The sequence below is a fragment of the Cyprinus carpio genome, chromosome B4 (assembly GCF_018340385.1).
Source record: "Cyprinus carpio isolate SPL01 chromosome B4, ASM1834038v1, whole genome shotgun sequence".
Lineage (NCBI taxonomy): Eukaryota > Metazoa > Chordata > Actinopteri > Cypriniformes > Cyprinidae > Cyprinus > Cyprinus carpio.
Genome location: NC_056600.1, coordinates 16666464 through 16692626, shown reverse-complemented (window position 1 = coordinate 16692626; position 26163 = coordinate 16666464). Strand labels below are relative to the sequence as shown.

The 26163-nt window shown below is 37.7% G+C and overlaps 2 protein-coding genes across 3 annotated transcripts; one reads left to right on the top strand and one right to left on the bottom strand.

Moving 5' to 3' along the window:
- Positions 1-943: 943 nt before the first annotated feature.
- Positions 944-22867, top strand: LOC109050707 (lysine-specific demethylase 7A-like). Its single transcript, XM_019068279.2, has 18 exons — positions 944-1095; positions 9190-9275; positions 9362-9479; positions 9659-9819; positions 11922-12063; positions 12250-12436; positions 12605-12767; positions 15352-15439; positions 15582-15688; positions 15845-15936; positions 16026-16112; positions 17153-17383; positions 17631-17746; positions 18254-18432; positions 18562-18641; positions 18729-18838; positions 18932-19257; positions 20513-22867. The coding sequence occupies exons 1-18, from the start codon at positions 998-1000 to the stop codon at positions 20599-20601; spliced, it is 2460 nt and encodes an 819-aa protein (XP_018923824.2). The 5' UTR covers positions 944-997; the 3' UTR covers positions 20602-22867.
- A 4-nt stretch (positions 22868-22871) lies between these two features.
- On the bottom strand, positions 22872-25210 carry LOC109050708 (NADH dehydrogenase [ubiquinone] 1 beta subcomplex subunit 2, mitochondrial-like). 2 transcript variants are annotated; one of them, XM_019068280.2, is made up of 4 exons: positions 24997-25210; positions 23620-23764; positions 23439-23534; positions 22872-23009 (listed from the first exon to the last, which is right to left on the bottom strand). In XM_019068280.2, exons 1-3 carry the CDS (start codon positions 25080-25082, stop codon positions 23460-23462), a joined length of 306 nt encoding a protein of 101 aa, XP_018923825.1. In that variant the 5' UTR covers positions 25083-25210; the 3' UTR covers positions 22872-23009; positions 23439-23459. The 2 variants fall into 2 exon arrangements, with proteins under 2 accessions (XP_018923825.1, XP_018923827.1); XM_019068282.2 differs by having other exon boundaries at positions 22872-23003.
- Between the last annotated feature and the right edge of the window lie 953 nt (positions 25211-26163).

Here is a 26163-nt window from a genome sequence, read left to right as displayed (position 1 = left end):
TTCATAATATATTTTTAATTATTTATGTTTAATATTGCCGTTTAATAATGATCCTTTTTTTACGTTATATTAAATTAAATAGGCCCAATAATATGTAAGTGTTAACATTTATGTGTAATATTTTCCTGTTTTGTTTTCTACAGCCATGACAATAAAACACTTTAGAGGGGAAAAAATGAATATTTGCCCAGTGATATCAGCGCGTGTGTGTTTATATCGGGTTCATGTGCAGTGTTATGATTTTGCGTAGCCCCTCCCCCAGGCTACAGTCTGCGCACGTCACAGAACGCCGCTGATCACGTAGTGCACGTGCAGCACGCTGATATTGAGGATTCTTGTAGATATCTTCTGTTCTGTTTTATGACTGTTCATTTATGAATAAAGCGTGAAGTGTTACTTTTGATATTTAAATAGTATATATGGAGTACAAAGAGTAAACTAAGTTTGTGATTATGTGGTAGTATTAAAATAGTATTTACAGTACATTATATATATATATATATATATATATAGCACTTGCATATTATTGCTCGTTGATTTTTATTGCTTCCGTTGTACACATTTGTAAGTCGCTTTGGATAAAAGCATCTGCTAAATGACTAAATGTAATGCAAATATAATATACACCTGCTTTACTTGTCTCGTCTCGCCTCGGGCTGTGGTCTGTGTGAGTTGGCATGATTATCATGTTAGTAGGTCAATGACCTGGTGTTTTCGGATCAGAAAAATGAAAACTCAAAACCCTAATACTGTTTTAACAGTATTTTATTTTTATTTTTTTTTTATTTTTTGTGAAAAGTAGTACGCCTACGATCTTTATTCATCGAAACCTCCAAGTGTTCGTGATAGAGTCCATGTCTGCAGTGGCAGGCACTGGTCGGGTTTTCCTTCGGCAATTTCCGTTTGTGTTAACCACGCCCCTATTTCCCTTCGGGAGTTTCCGCGGACGTTAATCCCGCCCCGACAGTGCTCAGCTCTGTTTAGGGACATTAGGAAGATGGCGGCTGCCCCGCTCTACTGTGTCTGCCGGCAGCCCTATGATTTTAGCCGGTTTATGATCGAATGCGACATTTGTAAAGACTGGTTCCACGGCAGGTATGGAAATTATGGCTTCCTTAACAGATGTGGAGCGGTTGGTATGTACAGGCCGCCTTGCCACGGGGGTATTTTGGCTGTAAATCAGGGGTGTCATGTGAAAGTGCTGGTGACGCGCGATGGGGCTATTTAAATATGACGGTGCGAGATCACGCTCGACTTGAATCTGATTTGAGCGTTATTGATCGATTTCTGTCAAATGTTTTTTTGTGATATATGTGTACAGGGAACTTTTAAGACAACCTGTCTCCCACAATCCTTCCCTCGGGATTAGATTTGCCTGCTTTCCTTCAGAAGTGAGCTGCCAAAAGCCACATGGCTCATCTGTATGTGTGTTATGAAGCTAGACGTTTAAATCCTCTGTCTGCTTGAGCTTGACATGCTTTACCGAACTTAGAGAAAAAGGATGTTTCTCGCTTTATGTAACTCGGATCATTTTATGATTTATACGGTCATTAGCCCAAAGTTTTAATCTTTGCTTTGAGACTTGCCTCAGCTGTGTGAGTTTCTTTACAAATATTGATCAAGGTAGTATAGTTTATTGAACTACAATTTTATATATATATATATATATATATATATCTATATATATATATATATATATATATATATATATGTGTGTATGTGTGTGTGTGTGTGTGTGTGTATATATATATATATATATATATATATATATATATATATATATATATATATATATATATATATATATATATAAGGTTAATATGTAATAAACAAAATTGCGTTTTGACAGATTTATGGTAATCATGTCTGATCGTGTCATACTGTTTGTACACATTGTTTACACATTGTTGTATGTGGCAAGACAAGTTATGCAATATGAGCATTTCTAGTGCTTGGCAGAACAGGTATTTTTCTGATAAGTAGATACACAAACAAAACCATATCCATCTCAGCATGCCAGCATTTTTGGCATATTGCCAAAAGTAGCTGCCTTTAAGCTTCAGGACAGAGTCTTGTCTGTAAATGAGCCAGAGCTGAGCTTCCCTTCCTGTCTTGAGAAGTAACCGCCAGTACACAATGAGCGGTTGTGCGGGTGTTGAGAATTAAGTCTTGCATAACTTTGTGGAGCTGCCAGATTCCCCAAACCCTGTGAGAGTGCGAGACAAAGACTGGCGCCTTCGCGGGCCAGAAGAAGAAGTGAAGGGAACGAGTGCGATTCTGCAGCGTCAGTGACGCACAAAACTGTTACCACATGCTCTGTGTGTCACTTCGCTCCAGATTGACGAGACACCATTTTCCCAAAATCAGAGATGTGAAACTTCTCGGGTAGAGTTTGGACACAACGGAAAGTGTGGCAGAATGAGGATGTCTTGTCTGAACGCACGTGAGGTGAATGTCTGAACCTGTGAATCAATTCAAAAAGAGACTGTGAATCTGACCCTGAGGGCATTATAAGATGTTACACTTTAGAAGACATTTCATCTGGAGATTTATAGCAGGTTGTGATTTGTTTAACAGGACCCTAGCTCTTTGAGGGTTACAGGTGAGTTTAGGTGGCCACAGATCTGCTGATTGATGGAGCTGCGAGGTCAATACGAGCTCAGAGCTCAGGTTGAGACAGTCTTTTCTCCTTTTCAGACTGAAAGTAAACAAATTCTGGGGATCTGGAGTGTTGTCAAAGAGGCCTGTTAACCCTTGCTTTCAATTGGAAACTTCAAGAACGCATTGCTTTATTTAGGCTCTGTGTTTCACCATTGGTCCTCCTGAGCTTTGTCTTAAAATTAAACTTGAAGTTGAAACGAAAGTTCACCCAACCTTCAAACTATTATGAACGAACATATCTTGGAACTTCTGTTGAAATGACAGACTTTACTCTAGTGATGTATGCCAGACTTCTCCAGTCATTTAGCCTGATTAAACTCCTCCCCTTTCTTACAGTCAAAAACTTTTAGCAAGAATTGGGCTAAAAATATTGGCTGTATACTAGGGGGAGGATCCCCAAGTAAGAAAGGCTTAGGGGTCACATGGGGTCAGCAGATGCGTGCATGTACACCCCATCTAGCCTTACTCTCCCAAATACAGACTTGTTTGGCTCTGACTTGCTCATAGTTGGGAATCCAACTATTACACAAAGAATGGCTTGACTCTGGCCTAAACTTGACTCTTTCTAGCTGTTTGCGGATCATTCTTAAAAATGTATCTGCCTCAACAAAGTGCCTAACTTGAATGTGTGCACTCTTGACAAGCTTGATGAGCTTGCGAGAGAAAGAGGGCAAGTAAAGGCAATGTTAAAATACTTTCCCTCCTCCAGTCCCTGGGTTTGAGAGGATGTTTTGGTGTTCGACTCATTATGTCTCATTAAATCCTAAAGTGCTTCTGAGTCTCAACAGAAGCCTAGTGTGAGTCGCTTCCAGACCCGAGACGCCCTGAAGATTAGTGTTGACTTACCCGGGCCTGGTTTGTTGACCCCTGCCTGCTCTGTTGTGGGTTAATCCAATAAAAAACTGTCAGGTTTATTTGTTACGGAAGTATACAGAGAATAAGTTGACTTATATTTCAATAAAATGCTTAAATTGTCAATATGTAGTTTGGTTTTAGTTTGATTGCCACTATTGGCACTGTCCAAGGTAGTAATGTGGGCGCTCCCTCTCTGTTGTTCTACTCAAGTCCAAATCATACTCCGGTTTTTATGAGTACACACTGTACTTTGGGCTTCAGACCACGGTTTTTGGCCTCTAGAGAAAATTAATCCGAGGGTTCCTGACTAACACTTTCTTGCTTTCTGTGCCTTTGGTTCTCTGGTGGGTAGTTAATCAGTTACTCAGGCGACAGAAAGGCTGACTAAACTCCAGGCATGTGGCACACTGACCTGGTTCACATGGTGTTATGAAACTAAGACAGTGAGATAAATGGAGCACTTGGTACATAAAAAAGCATTATGCTAAACTCCATGACAAAATGAATGTAATAAGATGATTGTTTAATGAGCCAGGCATAAAGTGAATGAAGCCGGGTTAATGGAAAAGTGGTGAAGTAAGATCTAGGTGTAGCTGTTTTTCATCACCACTAGGCAAAACAAAGAGCTTTTAGATGGTTATTATGACATTGTTGTGCCGTTCACATGGACTGATCTCATAAATGCTGTTATTCTAACATGACTTTGAAGCATTATGGGATTGTGTGTTCAATAGTGCATAGTAGCAGCCTGTTTGGTTGTATGGGACAAGTACAGCTTTTATATTTCCCTTAAGCTGATTGAATTGTGTTGGTCTTTATGTTGTCCAAGCTGCTGAGAAGTTCAGTTCATTCATCAACTGTGTGACAGGATCTGAGCGCTCTGTTGTCTCCCTCATTGTCTGGTTCACGTAGGAGAGAAGCGGAGGAGGAGAGTGGGTGTAGAGTCGTTCATCCTTAAACCTTTCCTCCCCCATCTGCTCGTGTGTCATCGCATGTCTGGCTGTGATACCCAGGTGACTTTATCGCAGCATGAGCTGGAGTCGCGGCACTGGTTCAAGCCATCTCATTTATAGACTGAGGTTTTATTCAGAGTGAATCATAGGAATAATAGACAAACATCCGATGAATTCTTCAGGCTTTGAATTGTTAATGTAATGGTTTTAGACCACAGTTGTACGGATCCACAGTAATCTCTCCTGAACTTTACTGACAGTATCAACCTTGGTTACTGTTGCCATCTGTCTTGATGTCTGACAGATGGTCTTTTCTAATGATGGTCTACAGACACCTGCATGTGTCAAATAATATGGTAAAAACATTAATTGAGGGGATGTTTTTTAAACAGAATTTTCTATTTTTTTTTTTTTTTTAGTGGAAGAATTTTTTTAAGAATAAATGATTTGGAGGATTTTTTTTTCTGAAAAAAGCTGCATTTTGGGTTGCAGTTGGAAAAATGTCTATGTGTATGGGATAACTGATACCAATAATGGACCATATAGACATAAAATGACACTGTAAAGCTTTTGCCAACTGAAGATGAATAGTGTTGATGGTATTGGCCTGAATAGAAAGGAGATTAAGCCAAGTAACAGTTAGCACCAGCTAGACCTCGTCTGGGATGACAGCAGCTTTCTGCTTCCTGGTTGTATTTGGTTTTTCTTGCTGTTTCCTGCAATAATGAGGAGATCAAAGCTGAGACAGCAGCACATTCAATTCTCTGCCTGTGTTCAAAGGCTGTCTCTTTGAGGAGAATCACCTTTCTGCTCAAGTCCCCTGCTGATTTTAACAGCCCCATATAGCCACTCTTGATGTTAACTCTATTCTGATGGCGAGAAAGGAAGAGAGAGCCAAAGCGTTTACTGCAGCAATATTAGAACTCAAATAAGACTTAATTTGGGGAACTGGAAGAGTTAAACTGCTCTTGTGTGGTACATGATTGCAGCAATATCCTGTAATCTACAGAACATCTGTCTATGTACAGCTTCTTCATTACCAGCAAATACCGCAAGCAAAATCAAAGAACAAACTGGCGTAATGTCATTTTGAACAAAATCAGACAAAAACAAAGATATTTTAGGGAGTTTGAAACTGATTGCCAATTGCAGAGCTGGTGCTAGCATAACCACATTGCACCTATCAAATGCTTTCTTAACAGCTGTTTTCTCAATGTTGTTTTTGTTTTTATTTTGTTATTCAGAGGAAAGCACACAACAGATATTTATATATTCATCAGTATACTCGCGAACAGCTGCTTAGGAATTTCTAAGCAAATAACGTTAAAATAAAAAACCTTAAACTATCACTGCTTTAAGCTGTTCAAGTCCCCTTCAGAGTTTCTGTGGACAATAGCATTGTATCTCCAAATTGTAGAGTCAGGGAAGACCTTAAAGGTTTAGTTCACACAAAAATGAAAATTCTGTCATGAATTACTCACTCTCATGTCGTTCCAAACCTGTAAGACCTTCGTACATCTTTAGAACGCTAATTAAGATTTTTTTGATGAAATCTGGGAGCTTTTTGACCCTCCATAGAAAGCAAGGGAAACTGTCGGGGTGTTGATTGACAGCCCTGCATTGCAATAGTTTCCGCCCTCAGCTGTTGTACGCTGTCCTCCATTTTCTTCGCACTGGAGCAGCTGTAATGTCAACAATGTCTTGCAAGCAATCCTGATGCTCTGTGTTTGGATGTAAGACTGAACATAAGAGATTTTCTCCCAACATCTGAGCTGCTGAGGACGCTGTGGATTACTTAAATTTTTCAAGGTAATGCGCCTCAAAATCTACCTAAATATCTTTATCACTCCAGACTCCTTTGTGAATGTCATGTTGTTTCAGTGCTTAGCATTTTAACCATATTTGTGTGCGTACATTAGTATTTTTAACTCAGCGCCGCACTTGTGAGATGAGTTAGCACCATTCGTAGCGTGAGATTCGTTTGGTCGCACGGCTTGGTCAATTGATCATCAGCGCAGTGCAAGCCCTGTAACATTGTGCCGTTTCGTCCTACTTTCAGTGCATTTGGCTTCCCATATGTACGGCTAAACACCGGTTCTCTCGCTCCGTTATGTTGCTTCTGCCAGCTGTTTATTGCTGTAGATATGTGATGCAGAGAGACATATACGCAACGCCCTCTTCTGGAGATGTGGCGGGAATATGAAGCTCATTTGCATTTAAAGCGATACACTCCAAAACAGCTCTTTTTTTTTTAAACACACCCCAAAAATGACATTTTCCAGCTGTTATAATAAATGAACTGTTTTTCTGCCACACTTTGGGCTGAAACTTCACATACACATTCTGGGGACACCCAAGACCAATATTACATCTTGTGAAAAGGGGCATAATAGGTGCCCTTTAATGTGACAGCAGTAGTACAACCGTTATTTATATGAAGCTCCAAGAATACTTTTTGTGTGCAAAGAAAACACCAAAAATATCTTAATTTGTGTGGTGTGAAGATGAATGAAATTCTTACGGGTTTGGAACAACATGAGGGTGAGTAATTAATGACAGAATTTAAATTTTTGGGTGAACTATCCCTTTAAGGGCACCATTAGGGTCAGGGCATATGATGCAATGCCTCATAGACTTTTGGGTGGTAGTCCGCTGTGAAGTCTGCACCACTGAGGCCGCAGTAAAAGAGAGTATCAAGGGTGCATAGTTGTTGCACATTTGTGCTTTTGTGGATTTAACAGACAAATACAAGAGAAGGCCACAAGACCGCAAGTGCAGAATTTGAATGAGGGGCTAAGTTCAAGGGTTGTTGTGTTCAGCTTAAAGGCTTTTGTAACAAATTTTGTTGAATTAGTATTGCAGTTGTTTTTGGCCTTTTCCCCCCTCATTTAGTATGATAGTGTTCTTGCTTGACTAGAAAGATGCTGATTTATGTAAGTGACAGGAAAAGTAGAGCAAATATCACAGTAGGTGTCAGTAAATGCGTCTGTGTGAGTGTTTTCCTGTGTGGCCCCAGTTGTTTGACTCATCTAAGCATCAGTAAATCAGTAAATCTCTTCCCGCTGGACTGTCAAAACTCAGCTCGCTGATTTCACATGGTTGGCAGCGCGACTCTGAAACTAACCTCTGGAATGTGTGTTTGTGTGGGTGGTTGCGGTTTGGCTTGTTTGGCGAGGTGATTTGGCCTGCAGTTTAAGTGACATGGATGGTGGTGGAAATCCCACGACTGTGACGCAGCGCCCTGGTGATTGTATCATCACCCACCCACACAATGTTTGATGTACACAGTGGTAAACAATGTACAATTTTGTAGTGTTTTCTGAAATGGTCAGATGATGACACCTTTGTCCCATGCAACATTCAGCTGTCTCTGCATCATTGATATTTGCTCAGAATAAAACCTCACTAGTCATGTAGCACAAGTAGTGTCTGCAAACAGCCATTCATCGGGTGACCCACTTTTAGTATATAATAGAGTAATGTGGTGGTTTTTGGTCATATATGAATTTTGTTTATACTATGTCCATATGATTATATGAGTGGTTCTTTCTTCACATCTGCTTCATTAAACTTTTGGATTGTACTGTTTTATTGTGAATTGTATGTTTGGTTACACTAGGGGCAGGCGATATATCGGTAGACACGATTAAACGGTAGAAACGTATCATTTGCATGTTTTTATGCATTGCAAATTTAAAAACAAGTGAATTTAATCTGTTTAAATGCAATCAGCACAGCAGCAAAAGGAAATGATTTTTACACCTTTGTTGGAAGCAACTGCATGGCATATTTTTATATGAAAATAAACAAGCGAAGACACTAACTGAAAAAAATTCTTGCTTTTCTATAGTATCAAGTCTCAAATGTCACCTATACATTGGATTGGTTTCTTCTTTAAATAAAAAGGTAAACATGTGAATGGTATTATAATGTTATACTACAACTAAAATTAAAACAATGGAAAAACCCTTAAGATAACATAGAAAATAAAAAAAGCATCTTAAGCATGCAGAATAACATAAGTGGACTTTGAATGGTTAATTGCTGCTTGGAACGATTATGAAATTGTGGCATCCGTAATTGTAATTGCGATTAGAAATTCGATTAACTGTGCAGCCCTAGTACACAACCACCTTTTAATGATAAAGATCCACCCAGTGTTTTTTAAAATGCGTCTTATCTTCGTGCGAATCATTTGTGATCCAGCCTCACCTACAGAAGAAGTGAGTAAGGTTACCACCTTTTAATGATAAAGATCCACCCAGTGTTTTTTAAGCAAATAAGATTTGTGGTCCATATATGTTATAGCCTAGCCACCCTAAGAGACCCTAAAGAAGACAATACAAAGTGAAGGTTGATAGTGTTTATACTTTTGAATTTTGCAATCGATGTTTTGATAAGAGCTCATATCATGATCTAAGATTTTGGTCTTATCGCCCCTAACTTGACACTATAGATATTTTTGTTTTATAGTTGTATTGGTGAATGAAGTGATGTTTAGTGATGAGTTCTCATCCAAAGAAAAGTAAATTATGTGGTGAACTTGCTTGCATAGCTAATGGCTAAAAGGATGCTGGCTAACCACAAATTTGCATTTTTAAGAATTAGAATAGTTTGTGTTCTTTGCTAGTGGGTACTGCAACATTCATATGGTTGTGGCAGAATTATATTAGGGTACTTATTCTGCATTTTTTATTTACATTTTTTTTTCTTTTTTCAGTTGTGTTCAGGTAGTGGAGCACCATGCTGCTGATATCGATGTTTATCACTGTCCCAACTGTGAGCCCATCCATGGACCCTCCATGAGTAAGTGTGTGCATCTACACGTGTTTCTGAATAGCTTTTGTTGTGTTCCAGGATCAGTCTTATGAATGTTTCCTTCTCTTTCGCAGTGAAAAAGCGCAACAACTGGCACAGGCATGACTACACTGAGCCAAATGATGGCACACGTCCCGTTCAGGCAGGAACTGCTGTGTTTGTACAGCAACTCCAGGCCAGGAGCTTTGCCAGGTACAAGCACCTCTGGATAAAAACTTGATTAGACCTTGAACTTTCCTACTTTGACTTCTAATGTGTTTTAGGATATAATCACAGTCACTAGTTACGTCTAGTTATGGCTTTGGAATTTGCACCTACTTGATAAGACTTACAACTTACAACGATTTCTGTGTGTCTTGGCTGGTTAATAGTGGCCATGAGATTTTGGTGCCAATGCAGGGGAGCCAGGTGACCCAGCACTACCTGGAGAGGGAGGGCTTCCATTACCCCATAGCAGTCCATGACCTGGATGGACTGGGGCTTAAACTGCCCCCTCCCTTGTTCTCTGCCAGTGATGTGGAGCATTACGTCGGTAAGAGCTCAGGGTGTGCACACTGCTTTTACTGTCTTTCAGATAACAGCTCGAGAGAGTGTCTGGCAAGTGGAGCACTAGAGCAAAAGAGACGCAGTTAGATCAATAACACATTTGGACTCATAACCAGACCCGTACACGTTTTTATATATATATATATATATATACACACACACTATATACACTATATACATGTATGCACTATATGCGTACATATGTATTTCAAATAAATGCTGTTCTTTTAATGTTCTATTAAGCTTTCTATTTGTCACAAATGTTAATTTAATAAGTAAGTAAATATATGCGCACACACTTATAAATCATTTTCACATAATAAAATGCTTATATTATATTGACTGTTTTTTTTTTTCCATCATGATTTAAATCTGTGATTTTCATAGACTGAGTGAAGAGTGAAATAAAATCCATCCATAACAAGGAAAATAAATAAAGGAATGGTAAAGTTTCTGAGGTGGGCACCCAAGTGATGAAGACACACCCTTTTACTCAAACTTTTTACTCAAACACATTGGAGTGGAAAGCATTAGATTACCGAGTGGCATTGTGATTGTGTTTATCCGTCCGTGCCGGTAGTGAATGAGTTCAGACCCAACTCCTGTACAGCTGTGGAGGTTATCTTCTCTCTCCTCTACATTAGGCCTAAACATTTCATCTCCAGTTACAAAGCTGTTGTACAGCACAGTCAGTCTGGGCTCAGATTCCCAACAGGGCTGTTTTATCTCAATGCTTATGTTACATGGCTCCCTCTCTCGCACGCCGCTGATCTTTAAGCTGGAAGTGTTTTAATAGTAACAGGTGTCCAGGGGAAGAAGTGTGTGTGTGTGTGTGTGTGTGAGAGAGAGACAGAAAGAGAGGGGGGGGTGGGCCACTCATCAAATCATGTTACCCAGCCAGTTGGGCACAGACAAAAGGCCACTAACCTTCTCTGTCTGACGTTTCCTCCATTTTCTCCCTACACCTGCTTTTCTTGTCTTAGAAAAGATAAACACACATTATAAGAAACACACATCCTTCCATATATGCCCAAATTTGGAAAAGCATATTGTTGTGTGTGTGGTCAGACTGTCAGACTTTAACCGATTGTATGCTATTTTACTTATCAGAACAATTTTAAACAGAAATCAAAGGTATATTTACCCAAAATTTCTGTCATTTCTGACTTTTTGTCATTTTTGGAGCTAATTTTCTGTAATTGAAATGTAATAATAAAGCTAAAATATATTAAAATATTGCCTAAAACTTGCCTTCAATGAAAATAAGAAATGCTGCCTTTGAATTTGAAATCCTAAAAGCGAAATAAAACGTTAAAGCTTAGCTAGAAAATCGTAAACTTATTAAAATGTCAAAAGCACATAAAATTACTAAAACATACTGAAATTGAACTGAAAATATAAAAATCAAAGCCACTTCTAAATATTACATATATAAACATAATAAATACTATAATAATATAATTATAGTATTTTTAAGTATAATAATAGTATTTAATACTATAATAAAATACTAAAAACACTGATCCGTCAACTTATAATAATAAAATAATGATAGATAAATAAATGAAGAATCATTTTGGGGTGGACTTTAAATGCCTTACCTTTATATGTTGTCTAGAGTATTTTAATTTAATATCACTGGAAATGAATGATGACCATAAAAATATAAGCTTGGATTCAAAAGCAGTGCAGAGTTTTGCAGTTATGTCCGGTTCCCAAATTTGGCCTTGAGCCTTTCTCAATTATGTGTTTGTGGGACTGTTCGTCCAGCTGTTCCCTGTCATCAGACGCTGGCCAGCTGTGTGTGTGTGTGTGTGTGTGTGTGTGTGTGTGTGTGTGTGTGTGTGTGTGTGTGTGTGTGTGTGTGTGTGTGTGTTGAGGGATTGTAGTTGTTTGTGTGTGTGTTTTCCAGTGCTGTTTCCGGTCCTCAGCTGTCGTTCATGATTTGCGGCCCTGCAGCTGTGTCTCTCAAAAGCCTTGTTACAGACTTTGTGTTTGTGAAACCGACATAACAGAGAATTTATACATGAGAAGATCCGTCCTGTAAACACACACCCAATTTGAAAATATCCCACTTTCTTTTTCCAGGTGCAAATAAAGTCATTGACGTGATTGATGTCGCAAGACAGGCAGACAGCAAGCTCAAGCTGGGAGAGTTCGTGAAATATTACTACCAGCCTGAACGACCAAAAGTGTTGAATCTCATCAGCCTGGAGTTCTCTGATACAAGGTATATCTCTGTGGGAAACCATCATTTTCATTTCTAGGCAACATAACTTAATTTTTATTTTTTTACTGGTTAAAATTGCAAAGTGATAACTCCTAACTAGCATTAAAATAGCTGTTGTTTCATTATACATTCAAGACATATAAATGCTTGTTTGAAGTTTGATTTTTGTCTTCTGATCTGTTTTAGGATGGGCGATTTGGTGGAGGTTCCTGAAATTGTGCAGAAGATGTCCTGGGTGGAGAACTACTGGCCTGATGACTCGTTCTTCCCCAAACCGTTTGTGCAGAAGTATTGCCTCATAGGAATGAAAAACAGTTACACTGACTTCCACATCGATTTTGGAGGAACTTCAGTGTGGTATCATGTTCTCTGGGTGAGAACTGAGGCCTGTTTGATGACGTGAATCTGTTTTATGAAGTGTACTTTTGTATATTGCTATCCAAATGGTTTCTAAATGGCAATTTGTGGAGATCCGGTCATGTGGTGTTACTGTTATGTAAGTGATACGCGCTGATAAGGCTGCCTTTTTTTTTTTGCGCAGGGAGAGAAGATTTTCTACTTGATCAAGCCGACTAAGGCTAACCTTGCACTATATGAGTCCTGGAGCTCATCACCCAATCAGAGCGAAGTATTCTTCGGGGATAAAGTCGACAAGTGTTACAAATGTGTGGTGAAGCAGGGAACTACCATCTTCCTCCCCCCCGGTGAGAACACAGAATTGGCCAGACTTCTGTATTATTTTTAGCGTCCATTAAAAGATTATCCTCAGTTATCATTAGGTGCCCAAATAAAATTAGTTAAAATTAATTTTAAATTATTAATGAAATGATGTTCAAATTAAAATATAATATAAATGTATAAATATAAATATGAATTAATTTTCTTTTTTTTTTCATGTCAAAAATGCCAGGGTGCTACAACTGTCTTGATATCAAAGAAACAATCATCATTAAAATAATGAGGGTATTAAAGAAAACCTTAGTTGGTTGCCATTATCTTATTATATTATCATAAATCATGTGGTGCAACCAACATGTAGAAACAAGATATTATATCATAAAGTCCCTCATGACTATGTGTCAAGGTCAATAAGTCTCTTAAAATATCCAAACATTTTTGGCAAGAAAAGATGAGTTCAGGTTGTAAAATGTCATGTGGTGTGACTCCCCAAAAAGTAATGATATTTATAATATAATAATTCATGATATTTGTAATGCCATGAAACCTTGAAACATACATTTATAAAAAATGTTGAAAAGATGATTAAGATTTGGTTACTCGCATGTTCAAGGCGTAAGGGGAAAAAATGGTGTTACTTGTTATTTGACGGTTGCGCCACATGACATTTTTATTGTCAGTAAATATTTCTCGAAATCAATAGGAATACAAGGAGTACATTGCCAAGAAAAGTAGATTATTTTTTATTTTTTCTCTTTTGTGTCCTTGATTGACCCCACGACACAAAATAGGATGTGCGCTTTCGTAGAAACACGCGTACACGGTACGGCAAGGTGAAAATAATCTCAGGCGGTTTCCCAGAGCTCCTGCCAGGAAAATGTGGATCAGTGTCCAACACCGTTGACCCTTGTTATAGTGGGAGTGTTGGGCAACGTTCTTCACTGAGCAACGTGGTAAACATAATAAAAACACTCTGCAGGGGCTGTGATGCAATTCACATGCATCTCACCAAATGGAAAGAATGTAGAACGAGAAGTATCTGGGTGTTATTTTAATCACCCGTCAGAAGCACTATGTTAATTCGGCATGCATTTAGAGTGCTATAAATGGTCTTTTTAGCACCGCGGAGGTAGAAGACGCAACTCTTCTCAGGGCAGGGATTCATTATCACAGCATGTGTGTTTGTGGTGTGTGGAAGTGAGCATGTGGGTTCCCTCCTCGAGCAGAACGTCACACATGACGAAGCAGAAATCCCCCTGTTGTTTAGCAACATGTCTGCACACAGTGGCCAATACACATACAGTTAGATGGAGAGATAAAAGTGATGTTTCTGTCAGTGTGGGTGTGAGATGACTATATTTGGCTCACGCTGATGTGTATTTGTATGTCTTTGTATACACTGGTTACTGTTGTGAATTGTGTGTGTGTGTGTGTGTACACTGTATTTTGCTGACTTCTATGAATGTCAGCGCTGAACAGTGTTGTAAAGGTTACTTTGTAAATGTTACAGATTACAAGTTGCCCTACTTAAAATGTAATCGGTAGTGTAACTATTATTACATCTGATTACATTTTTGATCACTTTTCTAAATTCCTAGATAATCAACTTTTGCACAGGTTGTAGTCTACAGCTTTCAGCAGCAATGTGGATTGATGTAATTGGTAGACTTGGTGTGCTGCATATTCATACAAGAGAGCCAGTCAAAAGCATCAGAATAGCATTGCTTTACTAAACAGCCTTTAAATAGCAGATGGCACCTGCTTATTAAAAACAGGCTAAGCAACAAATTAATATTATTCAACATATTCTAACTTTTTACAGAAAATATTAAGATGTAACCCCCTTTGTAATCATTAATGTTTTCATAAGTAACTAATTTAATTACATAATTTTTTTTCTCAGTAACTGATGGATTACAGTTATGTTTATATAGTAATTAAATTTGTGAGTAACTTGTGATAGTCTCTGAAGCATCAGTCAGTGTTTTTTTTTTTTTTTTTTATTTTTTTTTTTTTTTATCTGTAAAAAAGCTGAAAATATTTAACCCGGTGTGGATAAAATAAAAAAATGTTATTAAAATATTACATTTAAAATAGTGCTGTCAAAAGATTAATCGTGATTAATCACATCTAAAATAAAAGTTTTTGTTTACAGAATATATGAGTGTGTACTGTGTACATTTATTATGTATATATAAAAAAACACATACAGCATATATTTTGAAAATATTTACATGTGTATATGTATATTCATATAAATTATATCATATATATAAACACATTTAGTATATAAACGTAACATGTTTTTATTAAATATATACATGCATGTGTATTTATATATACATAATAAATATGCCCAGTACACACACATATTATGTAAACAAAAACTTTTATTTTGGATGTGATTAATCGTTTGACAGCACTAATTTAAAATTAATTTAAATGGTCTAAAATATATTTTAAAATGTTTTCTTTCTATTTTTATTAAATAAGATTTGAATAGTTTGTATTCATTTTTTTGATGAATTTTTTTACTTCCTAAATTTAAGTGAAAATGAACTAGGTCTGCATAACAAAGGCCTGAATGTTGATCTCTGTTGCCCTCTACAGGTTGGATCCATGCGGTGCTCACTTCTCAGGACTCCATGGCCTTTGGGGGGAACTTCTTGCATAACTTAAACATAGGCATGCAGCTCAGGTAAAAAACTGAATTAATTCTTCAATATATATCCTTTTGATTAATCTCCTCTAGATTGTTGCTGTCACTAAAGGTAATTTCTGGTTTCTAAACGTATTCCTGCTGTAATTAAACTACCTGTACCTCCCCATTCACATTTTAGGTGTTATGAGATGGAACGCAGACTGAAGACTCCAGATCTCTTTAAGTTCCCATACTTTGAGGCCATCTGCTGGTATGTGGCCAAAAACCTTCTGGAGACCCTTAAAGGTGAGTGAGACAGGACCGCTCATGCAGTTCTTTAGTCCAGGGCAGGATTTTCAATAATGCAGCGGTCCGTTGTCAATTATTTCTTACACAAATGTAGTTGTAGATAAAGCATCATGATCAAATGAAGATCCAGAGTGAAACATGTTTGTGTTTCAGAGCTGCGGGAGGATAAATGTCAACCTCAGGGTTATCTAGTGGACGGAGTGAAAGCTTTAATCTCATCTCTGAAGACATGGCTGAGGCGGGAGGTGAGAGAATGTCCGCTTTTACTATGACATTATTTTTATGGGAAAACTCCTGTGGCTGTGCTCATTTTCACTGTGTGTTTCCTCTGCAGCTGACTCAACCCAACAGTGAGGTTCCAGACCACATCAGGCCGAGCCGTCTCATTAAAGCTCTGACCCAGGAGATCCGCTTCCTGGAGGTAAGACAAGCCTGAAGAAGTTGAGTGGTTTTGAAAGGGTGATGAGACGGAGTAACACATAGGTCTTAAGACAAGACATATGTTGCTTTTTATTTCTATATTCACTTTGCAGTTTCATAGGAACAGTTCATTTGCCACTATTCTCCATGCTTAAACAAAATGTATTTAAATTTTATTAGAATTATATTACATTTTACAGAGATTAAATTGGTCATCCTTAAAGGGATAGTTCACCCCAAAATGAAAATTGTCATTAAATACTCATCCTCATGTCGTTCCAAACCCGTAAGACCTTCTTTCTTGTTCAGAAGACAAATTAAGATATTTTTGATGAAATCCGAGAGCTTTCTGACTCTGCATAGACAGCAATGCAACTGACACATTCAAGACCCAGAAAGATAGTAAAGACATCATTAAAATGTGACATCGTGGCTAAGACTGACACAGAAGAGAAGAAACTGTTAAATTATTAAAGTCATTATTTTTGTTTTCTTTGAAACACAAAAAGTATTCTCGTGGCTTCATAAAATTACGGTTGAACCACTGATTTTCACTATTTTAATGATGCCTTTACTACCTTTCTGGGCCTTGAACATGTCAGTTGCATTGCTGTCTATGGGAGTGTCAGAAAGCTCTCGGATTTCATCAAAAATATCTTAATATGTGTTCTGAAGATGAACGAAGGTCTTACGGGTTTAGAATGACATGAAGGTGAGTAATTAATGACAGAATTTTCAACTATCCCTTTAATGTTTTTATAAAATATGTATGCAAATTAAATTTTATTTTAAAGTAAATTTATATTATAGTAATTAAATATAATAAATTAATCTTAATGGTTTTTTTTTCTTTATTCCAAATTATATTAGAATTATATTAAATAAATAATTTAAAATAAAATGTCAAATATATTTAATCTTAATTCTTAATGTTTTTTTTTCCTTACTTAAATGTTTGCCAGTTAATGTCATGGCTGATTCTACATCGCTGCTAAAGCAGCTGCTAGAGGTTAACTTGATTTGCTGTGTTTTCTTCAACAGGATGAATCGAATAAAGCTGGAAAATCTCAGGGAAGTGCTGAGTGCTCTTTATCGCGCTCATCACTGGAGAAGGGATATCAGGCACAGCGGGCCGCTCGGTGGCTGCTGGACCATCGTCATCGGCACCACCTTCATCATCATCACAGCCGCAAACTGCCCTCTAACTTGGATGTCCTGGAGCTTCACACGCTGGAGGTATTAAAGAGACTGGAGGTCGGGCCTCTTAAGGAGGTGAGTGTGTTATTTTTTTTTGTTTTTTTTTGTTTTTATCCCCCCCACCATAATGCACTGTAGCATTAAGCTCAAATTTCTTGTCCGTTCTCCATAGCCTTTATCATTCCTTATCGTATGACTGTCATGCAATGCTATCAAATGATTGTAGAGGACATTTTCACCTTGATATTGGATATGTCACTGCTTTAGCAGCATGCAATTATTACTGGTTTCCAGTAAAAACACCTCTCTTGTCTTGTAACAGGACCCAGCCTTCAGCTCCAAAGTGAATGGCAAGTTCAAGAAAGTGTCTGCAGTAGCTGTTGATGGTAGTCATGACAACGCCCTGCGCCTGGTGCTGTGCAATGGCAAAATTATGCGGTGAGGGTCCTTTATTGAGAAATCATTGAATAGTTACATCCCATTGTTTTCTTTTAACATGCAAACATCTATATTATGGAACTCTGTATATACAGTGTGGAATTTAGTAGTAATAATAGTATAATTTCACTGGTATTGGTATATTGACTACTAAAATTTTGGTACCTTGTAATTCTTGATGTGATATAGTTTGATTAATACTAGTTTCTTTATACTAGCTTTATCTATCTATGATTATTAATTGACTGATGAATTTTTTGTTGATTGTGGTAATTGTTGTTGTGTTAATTTTTAAATGTATATTAAACTATATATTAAAATAGAACAATTTTTTTTTTTTGTTTTTAATAATAATAATAGTAATGGTCATAATCCTAATAATCTTACCAACCCCAAACATTTGAATGGTATGTTTATGTAATATTTTCTTTTTCGTTTATATTAGTTTATTGTAATATAGTAATTAAATGATCATCTCATGAAGAAGTGTGTCGTCCTTCCTCACAGGGAGAGGTTTCCTGTCAGTAATGTGGCAGCCAACGTCACTGGAGTGGAAATGTTGCAGTACCATCAGCACGGGATCAAATTGGAAAGAATGTCGATGTGCCAACAAGAAAAAGTGAACAAAGAAAAGCGGGGGGATGAATTAAGAGTACACTGCACTATCAAGAACCCAGTCAACCACGGTGAGCAGCTTAGCTTTTGCTCGCCAGAATGCTTTCATAACACTGAAGCCAGACAGAAGCATCATTTTCTTCTGTTAACAGTGAGTGATTATAATGTGACAGGACATGTGTTTGACTCTCATCTCTCAGGTCTAACTGTGCAGACAGAGTCGCCACATGAAACGTCTTCAGACAGTGACTCTGAGTCAGAAGCAGAAGATTCTGATGAGGTACTGATGATGGAGCTGAACACTTTTCTTCACTTGGACAAATGGCTTATCCAACCTAATCCTCTCCATCACACTTTCTTTAAACAGAAACACTCCGAGTCAGAGAGTTCTGAGGAAGAGGATGGAGGAAGCAAGAGAGACTCCGGGAGTTTTGTGGAGCATCTGAGCGGCCGGCAGCATAAGCAAGCGCTTAAACGGTACGACTGCCCTTCATTTTACACACCTGAGAAACCTGACACAGTTTAAAAGCTCATTTTTTCGTGCTAAAATTGAAAACTTGTTTCCCACAGAGAACGTCCTACCTCACCGAACACAGATGATGCCATTCAGGGCATGCTGTGCATGGCGGGGCTGCTGTGTCAGCGGGCGTCAGCAGGGGGCGATATTTTACAGCAGCACTGGTGGTCCAGTCAGGGTAACAGTAACAGCAGCAGCAGCAGCAGCAGCGACGCGTGGGACAGCAGTGAACCCTGCTCGGCAGCCCGCAGCCCGGAGGGAGAGGATGGGAGTCTCGGAGAGGAGTATTCATACAGAGAGAGCTCACTTTCTCCTCCCCTCCACCCCTCCAAAAGACACGCCCCCAACCCCACGCCCATCAGCAACCAGGCCACTAAAGGTCAGCAGACTAAACTTCATGACTATTTCTTAGAAGAAAAAAAAAATCAATCATAGAAACAATAATAATATTTGTATTGTTATTTCTTATAAAAACCTTTATTTGCCGAATCAAATAATATTAATATTAACACATTATTAATATAAAACAATAATAATGTGTGTGTGATATATATGTATATGAGATATAATTTTTTTTATATGTGTGAGAATATTTTTGTTGAAACTATTTTACACTAGTTTGAATTAATTGAATTCATGTTTATAATGGTATTTGTAAAATATATATATATATATATATATATACACAATTTTATATAATGTTATTTTTTAATATGTATGAGAATATTTATGTTGTAACTATTTTTTTTCTTAAAAACCTTTTTGAAAGTTATATTTGTTAAAAAAAATATTAGTTTTTGCCTTATGTGAAGGGAGATTTTTAAAATAGTCACTTAGAAATCACATTTATTCAGAGTGCAAAGAAAATGTCTTAGTTTTTACTTGATGGTTACACCACATGACAGTTTTAGAGTCATTGCATTTGTCTTAACTTTTCTTTAACATGGTATTAAAGTTTTTAAAAATTATCTGAAAAAATAAATTTAAGTATATTGCCATTTTAAACTACATTTTTTAAATAATTTTATTATTATTATTATTATTATTATTTTATCATTAACCCACTTATGTGACATTTACCCAGAAAACATTTTTGGGAGTTCACAAAATCATTCCAAAAATGTGTATTTGTGGGAATAAACACCATTGCACACGGAGTCCGAAGTTTCCATATGCGTTTTTTCGTATTCAGTTTCCTAAAAATTCGTCACGCACAGAAACCTTGCACACTGTCTGATGCGTATTAATTTTATCCGTTGTGAAAATATTCGCAAAACAGTACTAAATGGAGTCTTCAAGCAGTGAGGATGATTTTGTTGTCCTCTCTCTTCTTAAAAAGAGAAAAGGAAATAAAATATTGGGTCAATCCAAACCTGAGATATTAAGAGGAAGGAGAGTTCCACCACCGTATTAAGGAGCAGCGGAATTATCCCGGGCGATTTAAACTTTACTTCAGGACGTCAGTGGCTCAGTTTGATGCTTTGCTAGCGATATAGTTTCAACATACGAAAATTTCGGACTTAGAGTGCAAAGGCCTTAACAGTAATGTTTGCATCAGTTTTTCAGAGAACACGCTAAATGGCTTGTATTGACTCTGCTTTTGCTAACATCATGTTTTTGTGGTTTTATTGCAGGAAAGCGTCCTAAGAAAGGACAGGCGACGGCTAAACAGAGGCTTGGGAAGATGTTGAAAATGAGCCACCATAAAGGCTTATTCCTGTAGCATGACGGAGGAAAGAACGAGACGTGTAATAAATCAACAAAATCAGCTGCTTTTCTTTATACGCTGGGACTATCATCACACACACACTGTTCTCTTACTCACTGTGCATGTTTTGTGACAGGGTATGTTTAACGGCTCACTTTTATTTCACCAATCACACAAAACACAACACGTTACCCATCAGAGTAGGGAAACTGCTTTACTTTGGACAGCATTTCAACATTAACAGGCAAGAGTTGGAAGCACAGAAACGGCTAGTCGGAGGTCCAGAGAGCAGTGTGTGTTCCTACAGCCGGGAAAATGAGCCGCAAGTGTGTATCGCGGGCTGAGGCCTCTCCTCTCCCCCACCCTACCTCTCACCGCATCTGTAGCATGAGTGTCCAGGCGCTCGCAGGCTAAGGACGTCTTCCTAGCCCTCCGCAGCCTCGACACTGGTCTTCGGATTCCCCTCAAGTCATTATCAATCTGCCTATTTCTCTCTCCTTTGATTGTCTCAGGCTGATGTATGAGCTTTTGAAATGGTGCTGAACATTTATAAACCCCTCTCCAGTCCCCTCTGCCCCTTTAAGCAATAACTGTACAGCAGTGAGTGATGTATTGATGATTAAGTGAGCCGCACTTTTAGGATGCGCAGGAAGTCCTCTCAAAGTGGGAAGTATTGGACAACCGTCAAAAGAAATCAAAAAGTGGCAAAGATATAACATGATTTGACTGTTTATACTACATTTATTCTGCGGTGGACGTGATAGGCGATTTAAAGGAATATTCTAAAGGTACTTTTTGTATACCGTTCAAGTTCTGCAGAGGAAAATAAATTTGAGTTGAGTTGTACCTTGTTTTGTAAAAACAAAACGTTTAGTTTAGAATGAAAGAAAACGTTTAGTGGGCCTTGTCAACCTTTTTGCTTTATTTAAGGGAAAAAAAAAATTTAATATATCTTCCGAAAGCTAGTGAAATATTGCGTTTACACTGGGAAAAGAAATGCGTTGCCACACGTTACTTTGCCTTTGTCACAACAACCCAGTGGCCACAGAGAGGTACTGCATCCTGGAGCGCCCGCTCTGAACACTGTCAGTGATGTAGTGTGCGAGGACTCTGTATGCTTGTCTTTCGCTCATTCTGCATAATTTATGTTCTGTTTTGACTTTTTTTTTTTTTTTTTTTGGTTGACTGGATAACTTATTAATTTCAAAGATATAAGGATTTATACTGCATTGCATTTCCCGTTTTTTTTCCTTTGCATTGAATAGTTTTGTAAATAGGAGTATAATTTTGAATGTTGCCAATTCAAGAGGAATGAGCTTTTGTTTAGGTTCAGCTTTATGGATTTTGTGGTTAACACATTTAATGCTACTTTAAAAAGAAATCTGAATGACTTTTCCTGTTCAATTTACCTCTGAAATGTTTAGTGAGTTTGTTTGAATAATGTTGCTTTATGTTGACTTTATGAAACGGGACAAAAGAATTTCAGTGGGAACAATGACGAAGTGGTGCTTGTGTGTGAATTTCTTAGAGAGGCTATGAAACGTTTTCTCAGGGAACATCAAAACAGGTGACATCTTTGAATTCATCACCAGCACTGTCATACAGTCTCGTTTTATTATTCTCGTTTCCACAAGTTTGCCAACAAATGTATATATTGCCAATTATTTTACTTTATTCTTTTTTTTGTCTGGTGGACGTAAACGCCAGATTCAGAACAAAACTGTGTGCCGCTGTGAAGTATATTACATAAATACTCTTGAGGTTTGTTGGACTTTGTGCATGGAGCAGCACCAACAGATTATGATCAGCTGTTCTCGACTGTTGTGTTAGAGGTCTGTTGGTTTAAAAAGCAAATGCACTATTTTGGATAAATGGGCTCAGGCTTTGTTACGGTTTTGAGTTTTGCTCTTGCGCATGTGTTTTATGAAAAAAAGAAAAAAAAAATCTGTTTCTATTCACTTACCTTGATCTAGACGAGCCCCCTTTCAGCTTTCTCCTTCATATTTGATCAGTGGAGCTGGTTTTCAGACAGGTTTCCTTTGCTTTGACGCATTCGTTGTACAGTATTTATTGATCTCTAGCATTCATTTCCATTTTCAACTGTGGTATGGACTTAATGTCACTGTGTTTTTAGATGCTGTGTTCTGTTCCCCAGAGTTCTCGATGAAAGTTTTGGATGTGATGGAATTTCTCCAATGCAATTTTATTTAATTTTGTAGATCACACTGTTTTCCTCCCTCCCTTTACCAAATGTTAAGTGATAAAACACTGTTCTGACAAATTGATGCGTTGGTGGCTTTTATTTATACTTTATAATGCAACTTTTACAATTAGACTTGATAATAAGTCCATATACATAACAGGAACTTTCAGTTTCCTCTACAGAAAATGCGCAGGTTTGGCGATCTGGTGCACATCTGCAACTGCAAAGCAGAGAAGAGAAACATCAGTCATGCATGCTGTGGCAACAGCAGGTATCTGCACTGAAGAAATAAGCTATTTCTCCTCTGTTAATGGATTAGTTTGCCAAAAAAATTTAAATTCTGTTATTAAATACTCTCATGTCGTTGCAAACCCGCAAGACCTTCATTCATCTTCAGAACACAAATTAAGATATTTTTGATAAAATCCAAGAGCTTTCTGAACTTGCAACAGCAACACAACTGACAAGTTTTATCATTCGTTTAAATAGTCCATATGATGTGAAAGATCTAGGACTTCCTCAAATATCTCTTAATTTGTGTTCTGAAGATTAACAAAAGTTTCTTACAGGTTTGGAACGACATGAGGCTGAGTAACTAATGTCAGAATTTTCATTATTGGGTGAACTATCTCTTTAAATGCGTATGTACATTGGGTTGTCGAGGGCGAATCTACTCTTCGTCATCAGGTGGGATTCCCAGCTCCTCATCCGTCCATGCTGAAGTGTCCGGCCAGGGGAAATGACCCTAAAGAGATATTTAGCTAAGTGGCTGGTAGTCTGTTTATGATCAAATGTTTAAAAACGTCTATTTGGAGGCAGTTTCCACTCACCAGTACGGCGTCGGGGTCGTGCCAGAAATGCCACAGGATCCAGAACCACATGGCGCCGCTGAGCAGCTCTGCCTGAAACTTCTGGTTCTTGGTGAGCTGAGGAGGTTGTCTGTATTGGGGTTCAATATGAGGGCCTCCTCCTGCCCTAAAACATAACCGTCAGAAAGATTACCAGCTAGTACGTAAAATGTAACGGCTAGCAGTGCTAATAAAACCCATGGTATTATAAACTATGATACACACTAATACTAATAAGCTGAGCAAATATATGGATATTTGTAAATAAATGAAAACACCTAAAATAATTTTTAAAAATAATTTTACATAAAATAGCCAATTCAATATTTTTACGTTTTTTAAGTGTAGTTTTGATTTTATTTTTTATTCATATTTATTATACTCAATTATTTCTGTAATTATTATTTTTTTTTCTTGAACAAGGCCAGAAATAACACCAACATACCCCAACCCAACCCTTTACCCATCACACATAAAGTATCATTTACATTGTACAAAGAAGGGATTGTATCCCCTACTTGTATTTTTCAACAAATCACCAAAAAGGTTGCCAGATTGCATAGAATTTCTGGGAAGACCCTTGAAGACAGTTTCTTTTTTTTTTTTTTTTTTCCAGTTTAAGATACTGCATGATCTCTTTAATCCAATGGAGGAAATTAAGGGGAAAGGGGTCTTTCCTTTTAAGCAACATTAACCTTCTGGCGAGTAGTGTACAAAAAGCTAACATCTTACAGTTACAGCTACTTAAGCGCATGTTTTGTGCTTTAACACCAAATATAGCGATAAAAGCAGATGGGTCTATTGGCAAACCCATTATTTCTGAAAATGCATCAAAACTCAATTTCCAGACGTTATACAAACTCGTGCATGTCCAGAACATGTGTAAGAGGCTCGCAGGAGCCTGCCTGCATCTGTCACAAATTATCACATTTATTTCTAACATATACATAACACATTTTTGTACGTGTCTGGTTGTTACAAAGCTCAAACATTTATTTGCATTGAACAAACAAGTAAAAAATATACATGGAATTACCTTTTAAATATGAGTAAATGCTTTATATTAGATATCAACAACCATATTTCTGGACCTTGTATTTTGGAGTACCATGCAAATACCATTGTATGTACGAAAGTAAAAATGCAGTGCCACGGTATTAGTTTGATACCATCACTGTACCAACTTCTACTAAAGATAACCTCTATATACACTCTGCTTATATACAACCATCTTAATCTTTACTGGTAAACCTGCGCTGTTTCTTCAGTATTATTTAGACCTGTAAGAAGCAGACTACAGCCTTGGCTGTGTTCGAGCAGCACGTTTAGCCTGTTAGCTTCGAGCTTATAAACACTCACTTTCTGACGCTCATCTGCGGAGCCGCGCGTCTGAAGAGCTGCAGGCCTGTTCGCAGCACACCCGCCGTCCTCCTGAGAGAAGACATGCTTATATTTGTGCCACCACTCCGTTTTCACAACTAGTTTTGGGTCGGAGGAGCCGCGGTGAGCAGACAGCTGAATGTCACCTTTCCAGCGGCCGTCCCTCGGGTCTGGCCTGCTAATAACGAGCGCTGTGATTGGTCGCTTGAAACAAGACGAGGTGATGCTACTCGCCGTCTGCTCGTTAGAGGGCGCCAAACACCCGCCGAGAACAACACTGAACCGATCTAATATAAACCACGCTTGATTTAGCCATTCATTTCTTTATTGAGTTCATTAGTGTGTGTAAAAGTGTATTTTAATTACAGTTATTGTTTCTTTCCATTTATGTTAAAATCCACTCAGTTAGTCAACCAATAAGAAGGATTTTTATTTATTATTTATTTTATAATATGCATCACATGAAGAAAGGTTGAGGAAATTGTATTAATGACACCAGCACACAGGAGACCAGTGATCGTTACATGAGAAAGAGTACTTTATTTGCACAAAGAGCAATACATGTCAACACAAATAAATAAGCGCTGTTTAAAGAGAAACAGTTTTCAGGATACAAATTTTAGCATCTTAACCCTTTAAACCCTGACATAAAAACAAAATAATAATCTGAATATGTATCATTATGGCCTGCAGGCCTGGTTTCAGGGACAGGGCTTAGACTAAACCAGGATTAGGTCATAGTTCGATTAGGACATTTAAGTCATTTTTATAAAAAGACACAAATGTATTTTATAATCGGGGGATGGAGTATAAGTGACTGAGGTGCTCATACTTGAGAAGGGGGAAAAAACACACACATCAGTCTTACTCAGAGGCCCATACAGAGCAAAAATATGCAGTTTGGTGTAGATGAAATGTTGTAAATCAGTAACATTTCTAAGAGTATAGCAGGTTGCATCAATAATGGGTTAGTAAGATTTAAATTCAAATAGATGTAGAAGATTGTGTAGAACAGGTTCTTCAGCCCATTTTTGATCAGGGCTTAGAAATGAGATACAGTATGCTTTATGGGTTAAGTTTGCTTATTTCAATGCAATTTGAAGTTAAAAAAAAAGTTAAGTTAAAAATGTTAGTAACGAAATTGCT

Coding starts and splice junctions, on each gene's coding strand:
- LOC109050707 (XM_019068279.2), top strand. CDS start 998: ATGGCGGCTGCCCCGCTCTACTGTGTCTGCCGGCAGCCCTATGATTTT. Junction 1,096..9,189: donor AAAGACTGGTTCCACGGCAG/GTATGGAAATTA, acceptor TTCTTTTTTCAG/TTGTGTTCAGGTAGTGGAGC. Junction 17,384..17,630: donor AGGTCGGGCCTCTTAAGGAG/GTGAGTGTGTTA, acceptor GTCTTGTAACAG/GACCCAGCCTTCAGCTCCAA.
- LOC109050708 (XM_019068280.2), bottom strand. CDS start 25,082: ATGTCTTCTCTCAGGAGGACGGCGGGTGTGCTGCGAACAGGCCTGCAG. Junction 23,765..24,996: donor CCGCAGATGAGCGTCAGAAA/GTGAGTGTTTAT, acceptor GTTATGTTTTAG/GGCAGGAGGAGGCCCTCATA. Junction 23,535..23,619: donor ACGACCCCGACGCCGTACTG/GTGAGTGGAAAC, acceptor ATATCTCTTTAG/GGTCATTTCCCCTGGCCGGA.